This window comes from Artibeus jamaicensis, unplaced genomic scaffold (assembly GCF_021234435.1).
Source record: "Artibeus jamaicensis isolate MK-2021 breed Jamaican fruit bat unplaced genomic scaffold, CSHL_Jam_final contig_447, whole genome shotgun sequence".
Taxonomy (NCBI): Eukaryota; Metazoa; Chordata; class Mammalia; order Chiroptera; family Phyllostomidae; genus Artibeus; species Artibeus jamaicensis.
Window position 1 is genome coordinate 4,358,426 of NW_026521834.1, and position 25,794 is coordinate 4,384,219.

At 45.7% G+C, this 25,794-nt stretch overlaps 1 protein-coding gene and 1 pseudogene across 3 annotated transcripts; one reads left to right on the forward strand and one right to left on the reverse strand.

The window, feature by feature from the left end:
- Nucleotides 1–1,217: 1,217 nt before the first annotated feature.
- On the forward strand, nucleotides 1,218–6,854 carry S100A16 (S100 calcium binding protein A16). 3 transcript variants are annotated; one of them, XM_037162511.2, is made up of 3 exons: nucleotides 1,218–1,410; nucleotides 5,707–5,884; nucleotides 6,162–6,854. In XM_037162511.2, the coding sequence occupies exons 2-3, from the start codon at nucleotides 5,732–5,734 to the stop codon at nucleotides 6,318–6,320; spliced, it is 312 nt and encodes a 103-aa protein (XP_037018406.2). In that variant the 5' UTR covers nucleotides 1,218–1,410; nucleotides 5,707–5,731; the 3' UTR covers nucleotides 6,321–6,854. The 3 variants fall into 3 exon arrangements, with proteins under 3 accessions (XP_037018406.2, XP_037018408.2, XP_037018407.2); XM_037162513.2 differs by lacking the exon at nucleotides 1,218–1,410 and adding an exon at nucleotides 4,555–4,576; XM_037162512.2 differs by lacking the exon at nucleotides 1,218–1,410 and adding an exon at nucleotides 4,916–5,021.
- Nucleotides 6,855–24,419: 17,565 nt separating this feature from the next.
- Nucleotides 24,420–25,101, reverse strand: LOC119061792 (60S ribosomal protein L21-like; annotated as a pseudogene).
- Nucleotides 25,102–25,794: the final 693 nt, after the last annotated feature.

Sequence of the window (25,794 nt, forward strand, 5' to 3'; positions counted from 1 at the left end):
CAGTCTCCTCCCAGGACTGTCCTGGGGCTAGGGCAGGGGAAGTGGGAGAGCAGGGTGGGGGACAGGCTAAGGAGAGTGTGACCCTCGGAGTGAGAGGACCAGCTGGGTGCTTGGGCGTTTAAAGAGTGATGGTTATTTTGTATTGTTTGATTAATAAAAAATGAAAAAAGTGAAAGATGTCTTGACTGGACACCCTCCCTCCAGGCCTACTGGGCAAGCCATGGGTGAGGGGTGGTCGGAGTGTGGGGCAGAGTCTTTGGGTGGGTGGTACCTGTGGCGCTGCTGCAGTTGTCAGTGAAGTGAATGCAGACCCACTTCACTTCATGCATTTGGGCCCAAAAGGTGGGCAGCCTGGTTCTCTGTGAGGGACAAGCTCCTCTTTGCCAGTGGGCCGGCCCTCTGATTGGAGGGGAAGGCATGAGCACACACTTGGGATTAGGAACCTAGGTGTGCTGGAGCCTGGCTGATGAGCAAGGGAAATGTGAGGCTGGTAGCCTGGGCGTGAACCTTTGGAAAGGTGGGTGTGCTCTCAGTATCAGTTTCCTCACCTCTAAAATGGGGATATTAACAGTTCTTCCCTCATGGGATGGTTAGGCGGCTAACTCAAGATATCATGTCCTTAGCAAAGAGCCTGACACAGTGGGTGCCTGGTGAGCTTAAGTCACAGCTGTGGAGTTGACGTTGGGTCCCCTCTGGTTTCAGCTCTGCCTCCCCATGCGGATGTGGAACTGGCCAGTTTCCTTGCTTAGACTGGGGAAGAGCTAGAGGGTGTTTCCAGAGGAATCCTCTGCTGCACTTGAGAGATCCGGAGATGGTCAGGACAGCTCCTGGTAGGCTGACCTGGAGCTGGAAGCCCTGGGGGGGAGAGGGACCTGTGTCTGGTCGCTGGTGTCTGCCTTCTGACTTGAACACACAAAAATCAAGCATAATCCCTGAAATCCCAAGAGCAAGGAAATTTCTGTGGCTAGCCAAACTGGTTTGTAATGCTAACTGAACTTGTCTGTTTGGGGACCCTGAAACTGAGCTCCCAGTGACCCAGGTGAGAAGGGCAGGTGACAGTCCTTCCCTTCCTTTTTCCGCCCGGTAAATTCCGTCAGGCCCTGCGGGTCTAGGAGGGTGGGGTTGGGGGAGTGCCAGCTTCCACCACTCCTTCTGGGGTGGGGGCGGAGGGGTGTTAATAAAGGTGTGTATCCCTTTAACAAGGGCCCAATCCCAGGGCCAAGTGAAAGGGAGTTCAGTCACTACCTCCCCACCGAGCCAGCTCAGCCAGGCAGGGAAGGAGGGAGTAGGACACGTTCTGGGAGTGCGGCGGGGAGGAGTTCTGGCTGGGCTGAGCGAGGGTTGCTGCTTGGCCGTGCCAGAGCCCAGGCCCCAGAGCCCTGCTGGAGAGGAGGTGAACCCAGGAGGCAGGTGAGCACCCCAGGCCCGTCCTGGGAGGTCTGGGGCTACCAGAGAGGCCCCACAGGCTTGAGAGGCCAGGAGAAGGGGCAGTGAAGAGGTCCTGGGGAGGGGGGCCTGCCAGTGACTGGGCGGGGGAGGTTTCGTTCATGATTAACTTTCCCCAAAGGCTGGTTTGTGAATGGAGAATTCTGGTGGGATTGGGGACTGGAGAGGCCTTCAGAGGAGTGGAGGGGTGGCGAGACCCCTCGCCAGCCCAGAAGCTGTCTGGGCTCCTCTCCAGGGGCTGGGCCACTGGGCAGGGTGTTTGTGGAAGCTTTGCCCACAGCTGCTCTGATCCTTCCCTAACAGAAAAAGGGCAAATGCCTGCTGGTGGGTTTTGGAGGGTGCTCAGACCCTGGACACTGGCCTCTGGGAGCTGTGTTCTGGAAGAGGTGTTGGGGTCCAGGAAGAGCCAGGGAGGGTCCAGAAAGCCTGAGAATCTGAGGGGTGCTGAGGTGGCTTCTCTCCACCTCAGGACTCAGGAAGGTCCCTGGACGTAGATGCCATTGTGCTCTGCAGCGGTTCCTTGGGAGGGCAGACAGAACCTGGAGGAACCTGGGTGACATCCCAGGGGAGCTTGGGAGCTTCGGGAGAGGGGCCAGAAGCCTGGGCAGCTTCTCATTCACCTCAGGACCCAGGCAGGTTCTGGCTTGACTGGCTTTGTTTGGTGGAGCCACTTGTACTGCGCCGAGAGCATTCCCTTGCCCAGCCCTGTCTGGGTGGGGGTGAGGCTCCGTGGGGGCGAGGGCAGGGGTGCTGGGGGAGGAAACACTGGACATTCTGATGCATTGGGCTCAGCCTTTCTCCATCCACCAGGAAAGAGCTCTTTGGGTGTTGGAGAGGCCAGGGGCGGCAGTGGTGTGTGTGCCTGTGTGTGTCCACCAAAAACTCCTCCAACGTTACTGTTCTGGAAAAACATTCAGAGGAGCTGGCTTCTTTCTCTGGCTACATTCTCCAAAAACACAAGTGGGTAGAAAGTAGGTGGGTTACCCAAGCAGAGGGTATCAGGAATGGCAGAACCCTCACTTTGTGTATATGTATGTGTGAATTAAATGCAGTGAGTCCTGTGATGTGGGGGTGGGTGAGGCAGGGCGCTTGTGTGAGGTAGCAGCCTCTGGAACTGGGAAAAGACCGTGAGAACATGGAGCAGAAAGTAGGGATATCGAGGCTGAAGAGATTAGTGTGAAACAGCCTTGAAAATTGAGTAAAGCGTTACCACAGCACTTCAGGTTATACCTTCCCTGTATATTGAAGTGAATTAAGGAAATGCATGAGTGAGTGAGTGAGAATGAATGAATGAGTCAATAAATGAATGCATGAGTCAATGAATGAATAAGCAAATGAATAGTGAATAAATGAATGAAAAAATTTGAGGTAGATGGAAGGAACACAGAGCATGTCCGATTTAGGCTCGACAGTGGACTAGGCTGTACAAGGATGGTGACTAGGAGGGATAGGAGTCCAGGGACATATCCCAACAGTTGCAAACAGTTCAAGGCTCAAGAAGTGTTTGTGGAGGTGGGAGAGGAAGGTGAATTTTGGAGAGTATGTGGATGTTCAGGCTGCACATTAAGGGGACCAGAGAGATGAAGAGATGGGGGATGATTAGCAGGCACTTGGAGGGGTGGGGCCCAGAACTGGGGTTGGTGTGGGAGGGTGTGGCTGGAGTGGCTGAAACCCAGGAGCATGGTGTCGGGCAATTTGGGCTTTTGGAGAAGTCATCAAGTCATCAAGTTGAGCTCAGGTGAGCAGAGTGGGGACGGGGCCTCCTGATTGCTCAGTGATGAATCAGCCAAGGAGAAGACAATGAGAACATTTCTGGAGGGGCAAGGGCCCCAGGGGAGAGGACCCTTGGGGGAGACCACCGGTTCCCCGGTGGTCTCCCCATTTTTGGGAGGGCTTCAATGTCTACCGACTCTCAAGTCAATATAGAACAACACGCTGCCTACCCCCCACCTCGCCCCAGTCCTGTGCCTGGGACCATCCAGCCTGGTTGGTGGGAGGATGGGACAGGCAGGTGGGAGGAGCAGGTGGCTATGACATCAGTGTAGTGGCAGAGCCTGTCTCCTGGCCTCCAGGGGAGGGAGGAAGGGTGGAAGAGGGTAGAGTCATCCGACTATCTCACTCTGACATTCTTCCATCAGAGAGGCATTTACCCAGATGTATCTCCAGGAGCGTCTATTTGACTACAAGGTGCAGGGGTGGGGCTGACCATTGGGAGGCCTGGGCACTGCTGAAGCTACTACCTCTCTGGGGTGATCTGAACACCTGACAGCAGGCGGATGATTACCACCTAGGTGCTCACCTGGGTCCTGCCTACTTGGCTGCCAGAAGTTCAGTAGGGATTGGGGATTGGTAACAAGGAAGGGTGGGGGGTTCCTCTGGTCAGAGGAATAGGCTCCAAGAAGGCAGATGGTGGGTGGACTTTGGGAAAAGGAGCAAGACCTATCACCTCCAAAACAGATTTCTTTCCCTTTCCTCCTATTTCCCACTAAATTCCTCGTGCAGGCATCAAGGTCTGGGATGAGTAAGGGTGGGGGCGTTCTCTGAACTCTCTTGCCACTCACGAAGCTTGGTTGGGAGTAACCTGGGCACAGTCCTTGCTGAAATGTGTACAACTTTTAGAATCCTGCAGTGCTGGTTTCATACTTCATCCTTTTGGCCACAGACCAGGGGAGAGAAGGACAGGATTCCCAGTCAGAGATGATGAAGCCTGATCCCTCACCCTCTCAACTCTCTTTCCTTCCTGTATCTGGACTAGTCTCATTCTTCCGTCTGAAAAAAACATGACAAAAAACAAACAGTCTTAGAAGGGTGGTCAGGGGCTTTGCATACTTAATGTCAGGGCTGGAAGGAAGTAGGGCATTTATACACCATCTTCCTTGAGCAAAGCATTGGGCTGAGCAATACAGGCTACGCCAGATGCAGAGATTCAAAAAGCAGGGAAGTTGTCTATCCAGGATTTAAAAAAAATGGTCCCAAAGCCTCATCTTTCTGTGTGGTTCAGAAAACACAATGGCTGTGTGTCAGAAACACTTTCCTTGCTTCTAGTAATAGCTGGTGTCTGGGGAGACGAGACTCAGGAAAAGGCTGCAGCCACACCGGTTAGCGGCACTGGACCCTGCTGACTGAGTCTGTAAGGAGCCAGGGGAGGAAGAATGGCGGGGAGGGTAGGGGTCCGGGCAGCCTTCCTGTGGGAGGTGCAGTTCCAGCAGGCTTCAGCTGGGTGATGGGGGCATGGAGGAAGAGGGCCCCAAGGGGATTAGAGAGCAGGTGGCAAGGGCAGGGACTGAAACTTGTGGATGTCCAAACTCTTGTGGTGGCTGTGTTTACCTTCCCTAGCCATTCCTGGGCTTGGGGGTATGAGGGAAGGCTTATTTGCCCGGGTTCACTTGGGGGGGCACTGGGCATGGGCGGCGACTCAGAGTAGATCCGCCTGTTCCCTTCATATCCTGTTATTCAGAAGTCTGTAATTGCTGGGAATGTGAGTGTCTTTTGTCCTGGGGTGAGGGGGTGACTGTGGCCTCTGGTTGGCTGCAGCTGTTTCCAGCTGGGGCAAACCCGGCCTGGCTCCTCTTTAGGTAATGGGGTGTCGGGTCCTTGCGTGTTGCTGTGTATTGTGGGGTGGGTTTGAGGGAGGCTGGGCCAGCAGGGTGTGGCTGGGAGTCTGCTGAATGTCTGCCTCAGTGAATCAGGACATTGTCCTTTCCCAGAAGCGGCCATGGCCTGAGACTCCAGAGTCTCTGTCTTGGAGCCTGACTGAAGGGCCTGGGGAGGGCCTAGATCCCTGCCCCCTGCTTTGTTGCCTAGGGCTGGGCTCTCAGACAATCTTGGCGTCTTGGTGAGGGTACATGGCTCCTACCCTCCACCCCTTAGCCCTCTTGGCTCATCCTAGCAGTTTCTAGTGGTATATGCACCTAGGGCAGGGGGCCTGGATAGGCCTGGATAGGCAAGTGCGCAGAGGGTGGAGTGATGGGCATCTACTCTCCTCTTCCCACGGCGGCCTCTTGCTCTCACTGGAATTCTGACAAGCCCAGTGCCTGGGGCTGGGGAAGGGCCCGGAGAACCTGTTAAGGCAGTCAAGCTGGGGAACACCTGGATTAGAAGAGCCACATAGTTCTCATTCCAGGGCTACCCTATGCCCCGCTTTCCTTGTCTCCTCCTCCTGGGGCACCTGCCAGCCTGGAGGACCCAGGGCCCAGGGTGGGTGTGGGAGGAGGTTTGACCTGTGGGTCTCTTCTCATCTGCGCTTCCCACGGTGCCCAGGACCCTCGAGGAGTGAGGCAGTGAGATGGCGGACTGCTACACGGAGCTGGAGAAGGCGGTTGTGGTTCTGGTGGAAAACTTTTACAAGTATGTGTCTAAGTACAGTCTAGTCAAGAACAAGATCAGCAAGAGCAGCTTCCGAAAGATGCTTCAGAATGAGCTGAATCACATGCTGACGGTAAAGCCCCCACCCAAGGGCCTTTTTTCTCTCCAGCCCCAAAGCCCTGTCCTCTCAGGGTGTCACCTCTGTTCTCTCTGAGTTATCCTCCTAACCAGGGTCTTGACCCCACCCAAGCCTCTGTCCTCTTGGGGTACCCAGGCCTCAGCCAGTGAGGGCTCTGTTCCTGTAATAGGAGAGCGGCTGCCCAGGCCAGATCCTGGGCTTCTGCCTTGGGCACTGCCTGGGACTCTGTGAGACTGCCGCTCTCAGCATTGCTGACCCCGTTTCTCCCCAGGACACGGGGAACCGCAAGGCTGCCGACAAGCTCATCCAGGACCTGGATGCCAACCATGATGGACGCATCAGCTTCGATGAGTACTGGACCTTGATAGGTGGCATCACCAGCCCCATTGCCAACCTCATCCGTGAGCAGGAGCAGCAGAGCAGCAGCTAAAGGATCCCACCGTCCCCTCACAGCACTGCCTGCATGCCCGGCCCCTCCTAGCCTCCTGCCCACCCAGGCCCCATCCTCACTTCTCCCTCTAGACCCTCTCCAGACCCTTGCTGAACAGGGGGAGGGGGTGATGTTAGGGCCTCTGTGAGCTCAGTCTGGGGTCACCTTCCTCAGGGTCCCAGTCCCTGGAGCCAGCAGACCCTGGGGGCCTGGGTCTTCTGAGATCTCAGTGCTGTTTGGGGACCCCAAGAATTTCCTCAGTCCACCTACCCTTCTAACATCTGATATTCCTGCCTAATTTTAGGTCTCTACTGACCTCTGGAGGTCAGCTTGCTGCTCCAGGTCTTCCTGCTCCTGGTATCAGCAGCAGAGACCTCTCCCCTTCCCCGTACCCCCTCTGCTGGGGAAAGACTTTCAGGGATTGCCTTCCAGCTGCCTCTGGGTCTGGGAAGAGATAAGCAGGGTTGAGCCCCCTCCCTCCTGCTCAGCCCCTGAAGCATGGCAATAAAGGCTGGATTTGAAATTTGTATCCCACTCACTCAGTCCCTTTGTGATGCTCATTAAAACCTTTCCACTCCTTGGAACCTCCTCAAGCTTGGTGGTCTTTCTGGAGGCCCCTGGCAGAGCAACAAAGAAATAGAACTCCTGCATCTCAGCAGGGCTGTCAGCCCTGGGAGCAGCTCCTTCCCTCCAGCTCCGTGAAGGTCTGAAGGCCACATGTCACCATCTGGGTCCCTCCTGGCCCAGACTCAGACTCATACTCACCTTCCAGATACACAGTCTGTCCCAGGTAGTCCTTACTGAAATTCTGTGAGAGATTCTCGTGGTTTTTTGTTTTGTTTTTTTTTTTTAATCTTAGAGAGGGGAAGGGAGAGAGAGAGAGGGAGAGGGAGGGAAACATCGATTTGAGAAAGAACACTAATCAGCTTGCCTTCTGTATGTGCTCCAACTGGAGAACAAACCTGCAACCCAGGCATGTGCCCTGACCGGGAATTGAAACGGTGGCCTTTTGGTTTTCCAGCTAATGCCTAATCCACTGAGCCACAACGGCCTGGCTGACCCTCAGTCTTTAGCCACATGTTGCACTGAGGCCCTGAATGTTCAGCAACAGGTTATTCTAATACACAGAGAATTTGGTGGGATGGGAAAATAGGGGTTCAAAGAGAGGGGTGTCAGAGGCCAGAGTTGGAACTGGGAGGGGGAATGGAAATCAAAGCTTGTAGCTGCTGGAGAGGTAATGCCAGCTTCTCTGTTTCTCCCCTGTTCTTCCGCCGATGACGCCCCCTGCCGTGGAGAGAAGGCCCGTGCTCCACAGGAAGGCAGGGAAACAGCAAAGTCCAGCCTGCAGGGCTCTGCAGCCATGTTTTTAGCCGGGGGCAGTGTATGTCAAGGTTTAAGATTTTTCTAAAGATGCACAGGCAGTTTTCCTGGAATCCACCTGTAGATCCTAAACCTTCTAAAGTCGACCTGCCTCAGAATAAGCCTGCAGACAAGGTAGCAGGCTGGTGTCCCACCCTTTCCCTGGGTATTAACAAAAGGGGTTATGATGCTGCCCTGACTGAATGGTGAAGAACTCATTCACATTTTTGAGAGGGTGGGCACACACTCACACAGGGGTGGGCAAGGGTAGGTTTACAGTGGTCTATATGGAAAAAGACATACAGTTATGATTATTACAATAGCGTTATTAACTCAGAAGAATGTCACAATGGCACAGTGAACCTAGGTACAATCTCATAATAAGTGCTCAAACTTCTGGCCTTCATTACACAATCTTGTAGGGTACTTGCTATAATAAATCCTGTGATTCACATACAACTGTAAACCTACTTTTGCCAACCCCTCTCTTTATGCGTGTGTGTATATGCACACACATATATATGTATATATATATATACACACATATGTATGTATACATATATATAATAACTGTGGTAAAAACACATCACAATCTACCCTGAACACATTTTAAGAGTGCATTACAGGACTGTTAGCTATATGCACAGAACTTTTTCATCTTGCTTGGCTGAAACTGCCCACTGAACAATATCTCCCCATTCCCCCAGCCCCTGGCAACCACCATTCTACTTTCTGCCTCTGTGAGTTTGACTGCTTCAGATACTTTACACAAGTGGGATCACCCAGTATTTGTCCTGTGACTGGCTTATTTCACTTAGCATAATCCCAAATTTTATCCATGTTGTCGCATATGACACAAATTCCTTTTTTAAAAAGGCTAAATAATATTCTATTGTGTGTATGGACCACATTTTCTTTATCCATTCATTTGTCCACGGACATTTAGGTTGGTTCTGTATATTGGCTGTTGTGGATAAAACTGCAGCGAACGTGGAAGTGTTAATATGTCTTTGAGACCCTGTTTTCAACTGTTTTGTATATGTACCCAGAAGTAGAATTGCTGGGTCATATGGTGGTTATATTTTAGAATTTTTGAGAAACTTCATACTGTTTTCCATAGGGGCTGCATTGATATTTTTTGGCCTCCTTTTCTCCCTGTCTAAAAGCAATAAAAAGGAAGTCCTTGGGTGAGAATAAAAAGGAAAAAAAAGACTTGTTTTGCAGCCTAACAAGTGACCTGTTCTTGAGAATGTTCCACGTGTACTTGGGAAGTGTGTATATTCTGCTGTGTTAGGTAGAATGTTTGTACATGTCTGTTAGGTCCATTGGTATATAGTGTTGTCCAAGTCCTCTGCTTCTTTACTAATTTTCTGTCTGGTTGTTCTATTGTGGGGGTTCAGAACAAGCCACCCCAAGGTGACCTCTGTGGTGGGTGTATTGTTTTGAGCTAAAGTCAACTGTAGCCATGGGCTCAAGAGAAACTTCTGCCTCTTTGTTAACTCCCAGAACTTGAATTAGGAGCCTTGTTCATAATAAGAGATTATTAGAGGTAGACTCTTCTGACTTATTTACAGGGCAGGACAAACTTCTATTTACTAAACACCTATTCTTCTTATCATCTTTTGAAGCCCCTAAGCACCTTACTTCATTCCTAATTCAGAATGTGTTGTATATCTACCCTGGCTGGTATTGCTCAGTGGTTGAGTGCTGACCTGTGAATTGAAAGGTTGCTGGTTTGATTCTAAGTCAGATCACATACCTGGGCTGTGGGTCAGGTGTCTAGCTGGGGGCTGCGATGTATTTCTTGCACATTGATGTTTCACTCTCTCTTTCTACCTCCCCTCCCCTCTCTCTAAAAATAAATAAATGAAATCTTTTTTTTTTTTTAAATCCTTTTGTACCCTTTTTTTAATTTTTTATTTATTTATCTTTAGAGGGGAAGGGAAGGAGAGAGGGAGAGAAACATCAGTGTATGGTTGCCTTCGTGCGTCCCCTGCTGGGAATTGGCCTGCAGGGAACTGGCCTGCAACCCGGAAATGTGCCCTGACTGGGAATGGAACCGCGATTGTCTGGTTCGCAGGCCCGCGCTCAATCCACTGAGCTACAGCAGCCAGGACTAAATGAAATCTTTTAAAAAATTAAATTAAAAAGTACATTATATACCCATTTTCTCTTTCTGTCCCTGAACCTCTTGTGCAAGTGAGGTCTCTGACTCTCTCATGTATATGAGCTTCCATATATATGTATGTATTAAATTTGATTATTTCCTCTTGTTAATCTGTTTCATGTCTATTTCATTATTAGATCAGCTAAAGGAGCCTTGAGGGTAGAGGAAGTTTCTTTCCCCAACATTGTCGTATTTATATTATATATATTTATTTATTTATTATTTTTTCCAGTTACAGTTGACATTCAATATATGTCTAAATGGATAATAGAGGGCATCACACCACTGCAGTGTTTAGATGTCATTAAGGACACATTTAAAATAGTCTTAATGGTTTCATTTTAAAAGTCACAATGCTTAAAGCATTCCAGAAATTATACACTCTGCAATGATTTAACTGATAACAAAATATCTTAGCTGTGAAATTAAAATACATGTGAGGCAGTATATAGTTTTTCTTCAAAATTTCTTTTTTCAAAAATTTCATTAATTTAAAAAAAATTTATTTATTTATCTTTAGAGGGGAAGGGAAGGAGAGAAGGAGAGAAATATCAATGTATGGTTGCTTCTGGTGCATCCCCTGCTGGGAACTGGCCTCTGCTGGGAATTGGCCTGCAACCCAGGCATGTGCCCTGACCGGGAATCGAACTGCGATCTTTTGGTTCGCAGGTCCGTGCTCAATCCACTGAGCTACACCAGCCAGGGCCATTAATTTTTTACATATATTTTATTGTTATGCTATTACAATTGTTCCATTTCCCCCCCTTTCCCCTCTCTACCCTGTTTTAACCTCCCTCTATGTATTTTTTCTTTTTCTTTTTTAATATATTTTATTGATTATGCCATTACAGTTGTTCTATTTCCCCCCTTCATTCCCCTCCACCCTGCACACCCCTCCCCCACTATTCCCCCCTTTAGTTTATGTCCACGTGTCTCAAGTTCTTTAGATTCTATATTTCCCATACTATTCTTGCCTTCCCCCCTGTTTACTTTCTACCTATTATTTATGCTACTTATTCTCTGTACCTTCTTCCCCCTTCTCCCACTCCCCAGTTGCTAACCCTCCATGTGATCTTCATTTCTATGGTTCTGCTCCTGATCTAGCTGTCATCTTAGTTTGCTTTTGTTTTAGGTGTGGTTGTTAATAACTGTGTTTGCTGTTCTTTCACTGTTCATATTTTTTATCTTCTTTTTCTTAGGTAAGTCCCTTTAACATTTCATATAATAAGGGCTTGATGATGATGAACTCCTTGAACTTGACCTTATCTGAGAAGCACTATGTGGGGGCGGGTTCAAAGAGGGGCAATAGCTGTCCCCTCTGCTGCTTCCTGCCACTGGGGCCTGCGCGGTCTGTCTCACTGCTCGCTCCCTTGCTGGTTTATCTGCACACGAATGTGTGACCGCGATCAGCCTGCCACCTTGCGCCCTCACTGGGTCTGCCCGTTGTTACCCCACACCTGGGATCCACCCACGGCTGGCCGCACGTTTGGGTCAGTCTGCTCCACCGCTGGCTCTGCCCCTCTTGCTGGTCTGGCTGAATGGTTTGTTGTTGTCGGACTTCCGTGTAGTTCAATTTTCTGTGTTTTGGTTGCGTTTTTGTTACTAAAATTTTGCTGTCTTTAAACTTCGTTGTGCGAGGAGGCACAGTGTTTCCATCTACGCTTCCATCTTGGCCAGAAGTCCCCTCTATGTATTTTGTACCTATCAATTATGCTTCTTTAAAAAAAAGATTTATTTATTTTTAGAGAGGGGAAGGAAGGGAGAAAGAGAGGGAAAGAAACATCAATGTGTGTTTGCCTTTCAGACACCCTTTACTGGGTACCTGGCTCGCAACCCAGGCATGTGCACCAACTGGGAAGTGAGCTGGAGACTCTTGGGTTTGTGGTATGGTACTCAATCCACTGAGCCATAGTAGCCAGGGCCAATTATGCTTCTTATTCCCTGTACCTTTTCCCCCATTCTCCTTCCTCCTCCTTCCCACTGATCACCCTCCAAGTAGTCTCCATTTCTGTGATTCTGTTCCTGTTCTAGTTGTTTGCTATTTGCTTTTTTAGGTTCAGATGTTGATAGTTGTGAGTTTGTTGTCATTTTACTGTTCATAGTTTTGATCTTCTTCTTTTTCTTAGATAAGTCCCTTTAACCTTTCCTATAATAAGGGCTTGGTGAGGACAAACTCCTTTAACTTGACCTTATCTGGGAAGCACTTTATCTGCCCTTCCTTTCTAAATGATAGCTCTGCTGGATAGAGTAATCTTGAATGTAGGTCCTTACCCTTCATGACTTTGAATATTTCTTTCCAGCCCCTTCTTGCCTGTAAGGTTTCTTTTGAGAAATCAGCTGATAGTCTTATGGGCACTCTTTTGTAGGTAACTCTCTTCTTCTCTTGCTGCTTTTAAGATTTTCTCCTTATCTTCAATCTTGGGTAATTTAATTATGATGTGTCTCGGTGTGCTCCTCTTTGGGTCCAACTTGTTTGGGATTCTCTGAGCTTCCTGGATTTGCATGTCTATTTCCTTTGTCAGCTTGGGGAAGTTTTCTTTCATTATTTTTTCAAATAAGTTTTCAATTTCTTGCCTTCCTTTTCTCCTTTTGGCTTTCTCCTTTCTCCTTTCTCCCTATGATTTGGATGTTGCAATGTTTAAAGTTGTCCCAGAGGTTCCTAAGTTTCTCTTCTTAAACCTTGTTTTTTAAATCTTGTTTTTTTTTTATTCTGTTCTGGTTGAATGTTTATTTCTTCCTTTTGTTCCAAATAGTTGATTTGAATCCCAGTTTTTTCCCCTTCACTGTTAGTTCCCTGTATATTTTTCCTTATTTTGCATTGTATAGCCTTCACTTCTTTCTTCATTTTGCAGCCATACTCAATCATTTCTGTGAGCATCTTGATTATCAGTTTTTTGAACTCTGCATCTGATAGATTGTCTATCTCCTTGTTGCTTAGTTCTTTTTCTAGAGTTTGGATTTGTCTTTTCATTTAGGCCAATTTCTTTGTCTCAGCACATCTGTTATGTTGTAAGGGACGGAGCAGTAGGTATTCACCAGGGTGGGGCAACCCACTTCCCTGAGTTGTGGCACTGTATGTGGGGGAGGGGTCAGAGAGGGAACAGTGATGCTTGCTCTGCTCTCAGTTGGCTTTTAGTCATTTCTCCTGCTACCCACAGAGAAATCCAGCCCTTCTGTGCCCTTCTGTGGATACCTGGGTGGGTGGGTTTGTATACATTCTAGGACCCTATGGGTCTCTCCAATGAACTCTCCTGTGAAGCTGGGAGTTTCTTCTACCACCTCAACCCTCACAGGTTTTTTCAGTCAGAGCTTTTGAGGCTTTATTTTCCCTGTGCTGGAATCCTGGGTCGTGTGGTCTTCCTCATTCCCCAGTTGCTCCTCCTGGTTTATCCACATGCAAATATGGGACTGCTGACTCTGCCAGCCTCGGCCTTGCTGCGAGTCCTCTCCACCTCAGCTGCCCATCTCTGCCTCTCCTACCAGTCTGGATGAATGTTTCTTTTTTAACTCCTTGGTTGTTATACTTTCATACAGTTCGATTTTCTGGCAGTTGTGGTTATTTTTTGTTTTTAAATTTGTTGTTGTCCTTTTGGTTAAGGAGGTGAAGTATATCTATCTACGCCTCCATCTTGGCTGGAACCCAAAATTTCTTTAGGGAGCACAGGAGAAAACCCCATGAAGACCATTGCTTTAGAGAGCATCGGGGGCATTGGGGATGTAGAGTGGGGCTACCTGGGTGGGCTTTGGAGGAGGGATGAGCTGAACTGGAATGAAAACAGGAGAGAAGCAGATCAAGTAGGGGGATAAAGGGGCCTTGAAGAACAGGACAGAGACAACAGTCAGGTGCCAAGGCCTTGCCGTAGTGAAGGAGGTGGCTTTTCAAAGCCAGAGTGGTCCCTGGATACCATGAGAAATACTAGAGGCACTTCCTTGCTGCCTCCTCCCTTCCAATGACTGGCTCCTCATTTTTCAATCTTCTACATTGAATCTTTCTTAAAAGAGGGTGGGTGGGAAGAGTGGTAGGTGGGAGTCTGGTGGGCCAACCCCAGCCCTGTTCCTGAGAACTCTGCTGCTGCTTCTTTGAGAGAAGTGGCTATGCCCCCTTCAGTGCTCTGGTACATGTCTGGAGCTCAGCACTTCATGCTTTCAAGAATTCAGAACAGCTGGCAGGAAATAAGAGAGCATGTGACCCCAGTTAGAAGACTGTTTCTAGGAGACTTAAGTTCCAACCTAAAGTGTTGGGGAAAACACTGAGCTTCAGTGGAGGTCAGAGAATCTTAACAACAGTCAGGACTTGTGATTCAGGGCCTAGAGCCAGATAGGCCCCAGAGGGACAAAAGCTGCCACTACAGGTCAGGCAGCTCAGTCTGAGACCTCCCTGGGGAGTGGTGGGGCCAGACAAGGGCAAGCCTTCTTCCTTTACCCAGGAGTCCAGGGACCAGACAGCCTGAGCAGGGCCTGAGCAGAGCAGGGGACAGAGTGTCAGAAGTAGGTCCCACAGTAGTACTGAGAAGGGTCTCTCTGTCTGGGGTCTCGCCTGGGCCTGACCTAGTATTTAAACAACTTGGGTCTAAGGTGGTGGGTGCCCAATAAATTTTGCCTGTCAAACCCATCTGTAGCCAGGCTTGTCATTCCTTTAGGATGATAACCTTGTTTATTTTGCTACATTAGGGTAGGAAACCAAAAACCACCTATGTCATCTTTTGTACTTCCTGTACATTTGGTTTTTCTTTTAATTTAGATTTCTAGTAATTCTGTTACAGAACAGACTCAAGGGGGGCAGTGTGTGATGTACTATTACTGAAAGGGTCCCCCCCACTAGGTTCGCTATGCCAGCCGCCAGAGTAAAGAGTGTCTCAATGCCAGAGATTTGTGAAAAGGAAAGGAAATGTTTATTTAAAGCTATACAGACTTAGAGTAGTGACTTAATGTCTTCTTTAAAATATTAAAGTCCTTAGGATACCCACAGACACACACAGTCCTTCCTTTTCCCTCTGCCCTAATCTGGGTACCATAACTCAGGAAAAGAAGTAGAAGTCTGTGATTCGAGCCCTGGCACCATTAGCTGTGTCACCACCACGATCTCCAGTTAATCCAAAGCCATATGGCACCTTCTCATGGCCCACCAGCAAGAGTCCTTTCACCTCTTTTCTTTCAGGAAAAGTCTCTCCTGCTTCCTAAGCTGCGTGGCAAAAGGGAGCACCCCAAAGCCACGTGGTCCTCACTCTTGACAAAGCTGCAGGGTCCCCACTCTGCCAAAGCCGCATAGTTCTCCCCTTTCTACTGCCACAGCTGTGTGGTCCTCCCTTGCATGGCTGCTGTGTCTGGGTTTAAATCCCCACACCAGTATTCCTCTGCAGCTCCATTTCCAATTCCTCCTACAATTGGCTACACCTGCCAGCATTCCTGTATTCTTCCAGCTTTTCTGGGCTGCCATAATGAGTCTGGGCAGGTGTGGCCTCATGGCATGGAGCCAATCATCTCCAAACTCTCACACGGGCACTGTAACCAGGGGGATCTGCCTCCCAGTTACATCTTGGGTGGAAGTAACTTCCATCTCCCTGGCTCAAGGCGTGTCCACAGCTATTCAACATATCTATGAAACCAGTTAAAAGTTATAGATATGTTAAGTGACCATGCCAGAGGTTAGCTGCAAAGCTGTGGCTATACAAAATAGCTCTGCAGGGTCTTGCTCCATGTGTCCCTTCCCTCAACTCAAACCTGTTGTGGGGGAGAAGGGAGGACATCCTATATACTTTTCTAATATTTTCTGGACACCTTGAGTTCTGGATCCCATTCCAAATCCCTATTTGGGCCCCCCCTCTTGGCTGCACCCTGTTACAATTCCTTTTGAAAAACTAAAAAATTCTTTCTATTTGTCCAATGTTAAAAGTTTTAAAAACACTTTTTCATTCAAGTCTCATTGGTCCTCCTGACAGCCCTGTGAAACAAAAATCATGATCACATTTTACAGATGAAGATATGAGAGCTGATGTGACTTAGCCAAGGACACACTGCTGGTGACCATCAGCCCTGTGACTCAGACCATCTTTTACTAATTCTGTGGACTGCCTGAAGGGCAGAGGCTCTTGCTATGTCTTAGTCCCAATAGCTAGAAGGGCCAAGAGTACCCTTTACATGCCCTGTATGGTGACTGTGGTTTCTTCTGTGGAGACTCATTTGTTCATTCATTCATTCAAAATGGTACCTTGTAGGTGCCATTAACAGTAGATGCTGCAATAAAAAGAATAGCAACATACATATTTTCTGATTTTATGGGGCTTTCGGTTTAGAGGTAGAGGAGAAGACAGCAATTACACACATGATCACACAAACAAGTAGATAATTACAAACTAAGAAAACATTGGAGGGATCACAGTTGTGGTGATTTCTAACAAAGAAACCTGACTCAGACTGGGAGTAGATCATAGCCTTCTGGAAGTGACACTTGAGCTGAAATCTGCAAGATGAACAGAAGTTCTCCAGAAAGAGAAGAGGTGGGATGGAGTTGGTGGAAAGAAGGGCTTCTCATCATATGCAAAGGCCCTGAGTTACTGAGGGAAAGTGAGTGTGGCTAAAGCCCAAGAGCAAGGTGGAGACAAGAGAAAAGGCTGGAGTGGTGGGCAGGATCTTGGGGGGCATGTTAAGGATTGGTAGCCACTAAATGTTTTTTTTCAGTGATATGTGTACATGTGTGTGCACTTGTTTGTGTGACATAATCATGTTTGCATTTTGAAAAAAATCTTCGTTTTCAATATGGAAAAGAGAAAGGGGCAGAGTAGATGAAGGAAGACTAATGAGGAGGTAATTTTAAGCAAATAATATCTAATTTTAAACCAAGTGTTTAATCTATACCAGGTGCTGTTCTTAATATTTTGTATGTGTTAACTCCCCACAATGCAATGAAGGAAGTGCTTCTATTATTTCCATTTTGCAGATAGAGAAACCAAGACACAGAGAAATTACAAAACTTGCTGGAGATGATAAAACTGATAAGGGCTAGAATCCAGGAAGTCTGCTGCTCTTAACTGCAGCTATCTCCTGAGCTAGGGTGGTGAAAGTGGACACTCATCCCTTCATTCAGCATGTACGTATTTAGTACTTATGATGTCCAGGCACTGTTCTAGCTCTGTCCTCGTGGCACTTGTGGTCTTTCCAGGTGGAGACATCGTGTAGTGTGTAAAGGAGAACAAAGCATGTGAAAGGAACAGTGAGCTCTGGGGAATGAGGTAGTGGGGAGATGTGAAATGGGGATAGATTTGTGAGAGACTTAGGCTATAAAATGGGGAGGCCTTGAGGCACTGGATATGATGGACCAGGGAGAGGAAGAGGCCCAGATTGTTGGGGGAAGGGGTGGGTATGTAGATATTGAAGGTTTAGTTGTAGACGTTCCTTTGAACTAGTTATGTGGGAATATTAAAGAAATAGTTGGATCTACAGATCTATAGTTCAGAGGATGGGGCTGGATTGGCAGCTTGAGTCAGAAACATACAGATAGAAACCTATGCATTGGGCATGGATAAACTTGCTGAGGGATAGACCGTGGAGTGAGAACAGAAGAGGTTTTGTTTAAAAAGCATCTCTGGCCCTGGCTGGTGTAGCTCAGTGGATTAAACTCAGGCCTGCGAACTAGACAATTGCAGTTCAATTCCCAGTCAGGGCACATGCCTGGGTTGCAGGCCAGTTCCCAGCAGGGGATGCTCAAAGGGCAACCATACATTGATGTTTCTCTCCCTTTCTCCTTCCCTTCCTCTCTAAAGATAAATAAATAAATTTTTTAAAAAAGAAAAAAAAGCATCTCTAAGATAAATAAATAAATAAATAAATAGCATCTCTAATTCTGACACCAATTCCAATTCCACTGTTTTTTCCCCTATGCCAAAGCAATTTCTCCACCAGCGAGGTGTCTTACAATTCAACTCAATTCTGACACAAGCTACCTGAAGATAGTGTAGATCCCACAGGTTAAGCGCTTAGTCTTACTAAGCAGCGCATTCACTTCTGCTGCCAAACACAAGTCCAGGTCGCTACCTGTGCTTCTGACTGATTGGCTATATATCAGAGATTCCCATGACCTTCTCTTTGAGTTTGATTAGTTTGCTATGGTGGCCCACAGAACTCAGAGGAACAGTTTACTTACTAGATAACTGGTATTATAAAGCGATATAACTCAGGAACAGTCAGCCGGAAGAGATGATATGGCAAGCTATGTGGGAAAGGGTACATGTCTCCCAGGTGTGGCACATCTCTGCAATCTCCGTGTGTTCACCAACCCAGAGTTCTCTGAACATTGACCTTCTTCTCTCTTTTGGGGGGAAATATTTTTTTCTTTTTTAAAATATAAGCTTTATTACACAGGTATGATTGATTAAATCATTGGATGGTGAAGATCATTCAACCTCCTGCCTGCCCACTCTGGAGTCCCACGGGAGAGTTCTAACCCTCTAATCACAGAGCTGGTTTCCATGGCAACCAGCCTTCATTCACCATCACTTCATTAACATGAACTGAGTTGTGGTTGAGAGGGTTTTGTTATAAATATTGTGACACCTTTATTGCTTTTATCACTTAGGAATTCCAAGGGTTTTGAGAGCTCTGTGCCAGAAATGGGACCACCAAATATATATTTCTTATTATAAATCACAATATCACAGCATCTCAAGTTAACATGTCCCAAACTACCACATTTTGTTTGCCCTCAGTCTGCCCACTCTCAAGTCAATTGGTAACTTCATTCTCCCAATGCTGAGGACTGAAACCTGGAGCCATGTTCAGTTCTGTTAGCAAAAAAACAGAGAGAGAGAGAGGGAGAGAGGCGCAAGGTGAGAGGCAATAAGCATTTATTTGAGATCCAAAAGAATAACTATTTGAGAAGCACTGTTGCAAGAAACAACTCAAAAAGTGTTCCCATTAGGGGGTGAAGGCAAGGGTTTTTTAATACGAGAGTTGGCAAGGGGATAATTAGTACATCAATGAAAGGAAGGAATTTTTATAGGTGCAGATAGGCTAACACAGTGACGCTCATTCTAAAGAATATGTTGCCCTGGAGGGTAGCTCAGTTGGTTAGACTGTCATCTCGATATGCCAAGGTTTTGGGTTTGATCCCTTGTCAGGGCACATACAAGAATCAACCAGTGAATGCATAAATAAGTGAAACAACAAATTGATGTTTCTCTCTCTCTCTCTCTAAAAATCAAAGTTAAAAAAATAAAGAATGGCTTCAGCTGCTGTTGCTCAGTGGATTGAGTGCCAGCCTGTGAACCAAAGAGTTGCTGGTTCAGTTCCCAGTCAGGGCACATGCCTGGGTTGCAGACCAGGTCTCCAGTGGGAGGGGTGTGCAAGAGGCAACCACACATTGATGTTTCTCTCCCACTTTCTCTCTCCCTTCCCCTCTTTCTAAAAATGAAAGAGTTTGAGAAGGAGAATATTTGGTAAAATTCACCTTAGAAGCCATCCAGTCCAGGGCTTTTGTTTCTTGGGAGTTTTTTGATTACTGTTCAGTTTCACTAGGTGTAATCTGTCTCTTCAGATTCTCTGATTTTTCCTGATTTAGTTTTGGAAGACTGTATGTTTCTGGAATTTATCCTTTTTGTCCAGGCTATTGACATATTGTTGTTCATAATATTTTCTTATAATCCTTTATATTTCTTTGGTGTCAGTTGTTATTTCTCCACTTTCATTTCTAATTTTATTTATTTGGTTCCTTTCTCTTTATTTCTTGAAGAGTCTTGTAAAAGTTTGTTAATCTTGTTTATATTTTCAAAGATCCAGATTTTGGATTCTTTGCTCTTTTATGTCATTTTTATTTTATTTTATTTATTTACTTAGAGAGAGGGGAAGGGAAGGAGGAAGAGAGGGAGAGAAACATCAATGTGTGGTTCCCCCTCATGTGTCTCTAACTGGGGACCTGGCCTGCAACCCTGGCATGTGCCCTGACTGGGAATTAAACCAACGACCCTTTGGTTCACAGGCCCGCACTCAATCCACTGAACTACACCAGGCAGGGCTATATGGTTTTTTTGAGACTTTATTTTTTTAATTTCTGCTCTGGGCTCTATTATTTCCTCCCTCCTACTCACTGTGGGCTTTGTTGTTCTTTTTCAAGGTCCTTCAAGTGTAAAGTTAGATTGTTTTTTGAGATAGGCCTTCATGCTCTAAATTTTCCTCTTAGAATTGCTTTCCCAGTGCCAAACAGATTTTGGATTGTTATATCCTCATTTTCATTTGTTTTGAGGTATCTTTTGATTTCTTCCTTGATCTTGTTGTTGACCCATTCATTGTTTAATAGCATGTTATTTAGATTCCACATCTTTGTGTGTTTTTCAGTGTTCCTGTGATTAATTTCTAATATCATAGCATTGTGCTCAGTGGTCAGAGAAGATGCTTGATGTGATTTCAATCTTCTTAAATTTATTGAGACTTGTTTTGTGTCCTAACATGTGGTCTATCCTAGAAAACATTCAATGTGTCCTTGAATAGTATGTATATTCTTCTGCTTTGGGGTGAAATGCTCTGAAGATATCAATTAAGTCCATTTGATCTGGTTTGTTATTTCAGGCTACTGTCTTGTTTATTTTCTGCCTGGAAGATCTATCCATTGAAGTCAATGGGGTGTTAAAATCCCCAAATATGACAGTATTTTTGTGAATCTCTCCCAAAAATATTTCCATCAAGATTTGCTTTACATATCTGGGTGCTCTTATATTGGGTGTATAAATGTTTACTAGGGTCATATCCTCTTTTTGGATTATTCCCTTTATTATGTAGTGTCCTTCTTAGTCTCTTTTTTCTTTTTTCTTTTTAAAATATATTTTATTGATTATGTCATTACAGTTGTCCCATTTCCCCCCTTCATTCCCTTCCACCCTGCACACCCATCCCCCACCATTCTCCCCCCCTTTAGTTTATGTCTATGTGTCACAAATTCCCTAGATTTTATATTTCCCATACTATTTTTGCCCTCCCCCTGTCTATTTTCTACCTACCGTCTATGCTACTTGGTCTCTGTACCTTCTCCCCGCCCCCCTCCTCCCACTCCCCTGTTGCTAACCCTCCTTGTGATCTCCATATCTATGGTTCCACTCCTGATCTAGCTGTCCTCTTAGTTTGCTTTTGTTTTAGGTGTGGTTGTCATTAACTGTGAGTTTGCTATCCTTTCACTGTTCATATTTTTTATCTTCTTTTTCTTAGGTAAGTCCCTTTAACATTTCATATAATAAGGACTTGGTGATGATGAACTCCTTGAATTTGATCTTATCTGAGAAGCACTTTATCTGCCCTTCCATTCTAAATGAAAGCTTTGCTGGATAGAGCAATCTTGGATGTAGGTCTTTGGACTTCATGACCTGGAATACTTTTTTCCAGCCCCTTTTTGCCTGTAAGGTCTCTTTTGAGAAATCAGCTGACAGTCTGATGGGAACTCCTTTGTAGGTGACTGTCCTCTTATCTCTTGCTGCTTCTAGGATTCTCTCCTTCATTTTAATCTTGGCTAATGTAATGATGATGTGCCTTGGTGTGTTCTTTCTTGGGTCCAACTTCTTTGGGACTCTCTGAGCTTCCTGGATTTCCTGAAAGTCTATTTCCTTTGCCAGATTTGGGAAGTTCTTCTTTATTATTTGTTCAAATAAGTTTTCCACTCATGGGTGTTCCTCTTCCCCTTCTGGTACCCCTATAATTCAGATGTTGGAATGTTTAAAGATGTCCTGGAGGTTCCTAAGCCTCTCCTCATTTTTCAAAATTCTTATTTCTTCATTCTTTTCTGTTTGGTCATTTTTTTCTTCCTTCTGGTCCACTCCCTTGATTTGAGTCCTAGTTTTCTTCCCATCACTATAGGTTCCCTGTGCATTTCCCTTCATTTTAATTAGTTTAGCCTTCATTTGTTCCTCTAATTTGTGACTAAAATCAACCAGTTCTGTGAGCATCCTGATCACCAATGTTTTGAACTGTGCATCTGATAGGTTGGGTATCTCTTGGTCACTTAGTGTTATTGGGTCTGGGGCTTTGAGCTGTTCTTGAGCCATAACGTTTTGGTCTGTTCATGCCTACTATGTATGAGGGGCGGAGCCTTAGGTGTTCACCAGGGTGGGGCAACCCATGGAGCTGGTTTGTGATGCTGTATGTGGGGGCGGGGGCAGAGAGGGGCAGTGGCATCTGTTCTGTACTTTCTTGGATTTCAGTCCCCTCTGCTGCTTCCCACAAGCAAATTGGACCCTTCTGGTGCTGGTTCCCGGGTGTGTGGGCTTGTGCAACCTCCAGGACCCTGTGGGTCCCTCCAACGAACTCTCTGTGAGCCTGAGAGCCTCTCCCGGCACCTCGACCCTGGAAAGTTTTTTCGATTGGTGCTTTTAGAATTTATTTCCTGGCCCTGGGGCCCTCGGTTGTGTGGTCTGTCTCACTGATTGCTCCTCTGCCTGGTTTATCTGCGCACGAATGTGTGACTGCGGTCAGCCAGCCGCCTTGTGCCCTCACTGGGTCCACCTGCTGCCACCCCACGCCTGGGGTCTGCCAACCATCACCTGAGCGCCTAGGTCGGTCCGGCCGCTTAGTCCTGCACAACCCATCTCTGCCAGCTGCTGACTCTGCCCCTCTTACCGGTCTGGGTGAATGTTTTTTTGTTGTCGGACTTCGGTACAGTTCAATTATATGTCTGATTTGGTTGTGTTTTTGTTACTAAATCTTTGTTATCTTTAAACTTGGTTGAGCGAGGAGGCACAGTGTTTCCACCTACACCTCCGTCTTGGCTGGAAGTCCCTTAGTCTCTTACTATAGACTTGGTTTTAAAGTTTATTTGTCAGATATAAGTACTGCTACCCCAGCTTTTTTTTCTCCTTTTCCATTTGCATTAAATATCTTTTTCCATTCTTTTACTTTTAGTCTGTGTGTGTCTTTCAATCTGAGATGGGTCTCTTGGAGGCAGCATATATATGGGTCTTTTTTTTTTTAAAATCCATTCAGCTATGTCTTTTGGTTGGAGCATTTAAACCATTTACATTTAAGGTAATTATTGATAGATACATATGTAGTACCATTTTTTGTTAGGCTATTTTTCTCTTTCTTTTTTCTTTTTCACATCCTTCTCCTCCTTTTTCTTCTAGCAAGCCCTTTAACACTTGTTGCAGTACTGGTTCGGTATTAACAAATTCCCTTAGCTTTTTCTTGTCTGGGAAGCTCCTTATTCTCCTTCAATTTTAAATGATAGCTTTGTTGGGTAAAGTAGTCTTTGTTGTACATCCTTGTTTTTTATCCTTGAATATTTCACACCACTCCCTTCTGGTCTGAAATGTTTCTGTTAAGTAATCTGATGACAGTCTAATTGGTGCTCCCTTGTAGGTAACCTACCTGCTTTTCTCTTGCAGCTTTTAGGATTCTCTCTTTGTCTTTAAGCCTTGCCATTTTAATCACAATGTGTCTCAACTTGTTTGGGATTGTCTGAGCTTTCTGAGCTTGTATGTCTTTTTCCTTCACCAGATTAGGGAAGTTTTGGTCATTATTTCTTTAAATAGGTTCTTGATCCTTTGCTCATTCGCTTCTCCTTCTGGTAGTCCCACTGTACGAATGCTGTTATGCTTCATGTTGTTTAAAATGTTTCTTAAGCGCTTTTCATTATTTTATTTTACTTTATTTTTTCAATTTTTAAAAATTTTATTGTTGTTCAATTACTAGCTCTTCATTATTTTAAATTATTGTTTTCTTTTTGCTGCTCTGCCTGGGTGTTTTTTCCTACTTTGTCTTCCGAATCACTGATTCAATCCTTGACTTCTTCTAACTTACTGTTTATTCTTTCCAATGCATTATTTGTTTCAGATATTGCATTCCTTTTTTCTTGTTGGTCCTCTTTTATGGATTCTATGTCTTTTTTCATGCTATTGAGTATCCTGATAATCATTACTCTAAACTCTTTATCTGATGAATAACTTGCTCATATTCCACATATAGTCTGTCTTCAAGTCCTGCCAGTTCCACCTTCAAAATGCATCCAAGATTGAGTGCTTCTCTCCCCTCCACTGCTGCCACATTGATCCAAATAATGTACATTTTGCACTTGCACTTTTGCAACAGTTTTCTAATTATATTTCAGCTTTTCTCCTTGTCCCTTTATAGAGACTATATACCACATACTTATCTTATATACTCATACAGCAGTCAGGATGATTCTTTTAAAAATCAGACTTCTTTCGACCTTGTGAGGATACAATGAGAAGTTGGCAGTCTGCAACATGGAAGAGGGACCAGAACCTGACCATGCTGCACCCTGATCTTGGACTTCCAGTTTCCAGAACTGCTGAGAAATAAATTTCTGTTGTTTATAAATAAAAACCAAAAATGTAAATCAGGTCATAGCCCCCCTCTGCTCAAAATCTCCCAGTGGCTTCCCATTTCCCTGAGTGAAAGAGGAAATCCTTCCAATGGCCCCAAGGCTATTGTTAGCACACCCACTTGTCCATTTTCTCTCCTGCAATCCTCTTCCCCAGATATTCATGAGCTTCCTCTCTCATCTACTTCAGGTCTTTCTTTCTTTCTTTTTTTTTTTTTAACGTTTTTATCAGTATAGAAGTCTTTTATTTTTTTCACACTTACCATGGCATGAATTCATAGGGAATGGGTTCCAACAGCTCAGGCTCCTTTCCATTAGTTCTCACGAAGTGCACTTCTCTGGGCGGAGCAGGCTGGCCTTCAGTTGAACCCAGGTACCTTTCTCTTTGGCTTCCTTCTTTTTCTGATAATTTCCTTCACATGTTTCAGGATGCTATCTCGACTCTTAGAGTGCTTAATATGCTCAATTCACACATTAATTCTCTTGGCAAGAATCTTGCCCTCAACTTGTTTGTTTATAACAATGCCCACTGCATGCTGGGTGACATTGTAGACTCCTCAGGTTTTGCCATGGTAACATTTGTGGGGCATTCCTTTTTGAACAGTGTCCATTCCTTTGATAGCTATAATATCACTTTTCTTGTAGATTCACGTGTATTAGCCAAAGGAACAACTCCATGTTTTCTGAAAGACCTAGGGAACCTATAGTGCAGAGGCGGCAAACACAAGGCCTGTGGGCAGAATCCGGCCCTCCACCTTGTTTCTATGTGGCAGCGGTGCTGAACTCCTTGCCCCTAGTTAAGGAGTAGTTACATTTAAACAGTCCTAAAATTACATTCAGCCCATTGAGGGCAACTTCGAGGCTGATGTGGCCCCCATAAAAATGAGTTTGACACTCCCGATGTAGTGGGCACCTCTCCTCTTTCCCCTTGTGTTAGTCATTTTGATGAATTACTGGAAGATGGCAGTTCCGGCCGAAAAGGAAAAGTACTTCAGGTCTTTGTTCAAATGTCACTCTGGGTGGAACCTTCCTTGACCACTTTGGTTAAAATTGAAACCTCCTGCGGGCTGACATGCCCTGTCCTTTATCCCTGCTTTACTTTTTCTACACAGCATTTATAGCCTCTAAAATACTATATGTTTTACTTGCTGTTTATTGTTGTTCCTCACTACAACACAAGCTCCATGAAGGAAGATTTCATTGTCTGTCTTGGTCACTGGAGTGTTCCAGTGCCTAGGACACAGCAAGTGCTCAGTGTTTGTTGAATAAATGAACTTCTATGTGAATATCTCAGTGTCTGAAACCGAACAAGTTCAAAAACAAACTTTTGGTTTTCCCTCCAAATCCACTCCCTGATACTAATGGTGCTCAGTTAATTTACTCATAATTATTAATTTACTCAGTTGTTCAAGTCAAATCTAGAAGACTTCTTGGGTTCCTCCTTACCCCTTGCTCCACATAGCCAATTGACCAACAAGTTCTACTGGTTCTACTTCAAAAAGAAATATGTAATCTTTCCAGTTATTTCCTTCTTCAAAGGCCCTCCTATCACTTCAAACCCACCACCGTCTCCTCCATATAAGAGCCAGTCTTCTCTGTTTTCCACAAGTCCTGCTTCAATCTGTTCTTAGAAA

Excerpts from the sequence above, each read along its gene's own strand:
- S100A16 (XM_037162511.2), top strand. The coding sequence starts at position 5,732 with ATGGCGGACTGCTACACGGAGCTGGAGAAGGCGGTTGTGGTTCTGGTG. Across the intron at positions 5,885-6,161 it reads AGCTGAATCACATGCTGACG|GACACGGGGAACCGCAAGGC; the intron begins GTAAAGCCCCCA and ends GTTTCTCCCCAG.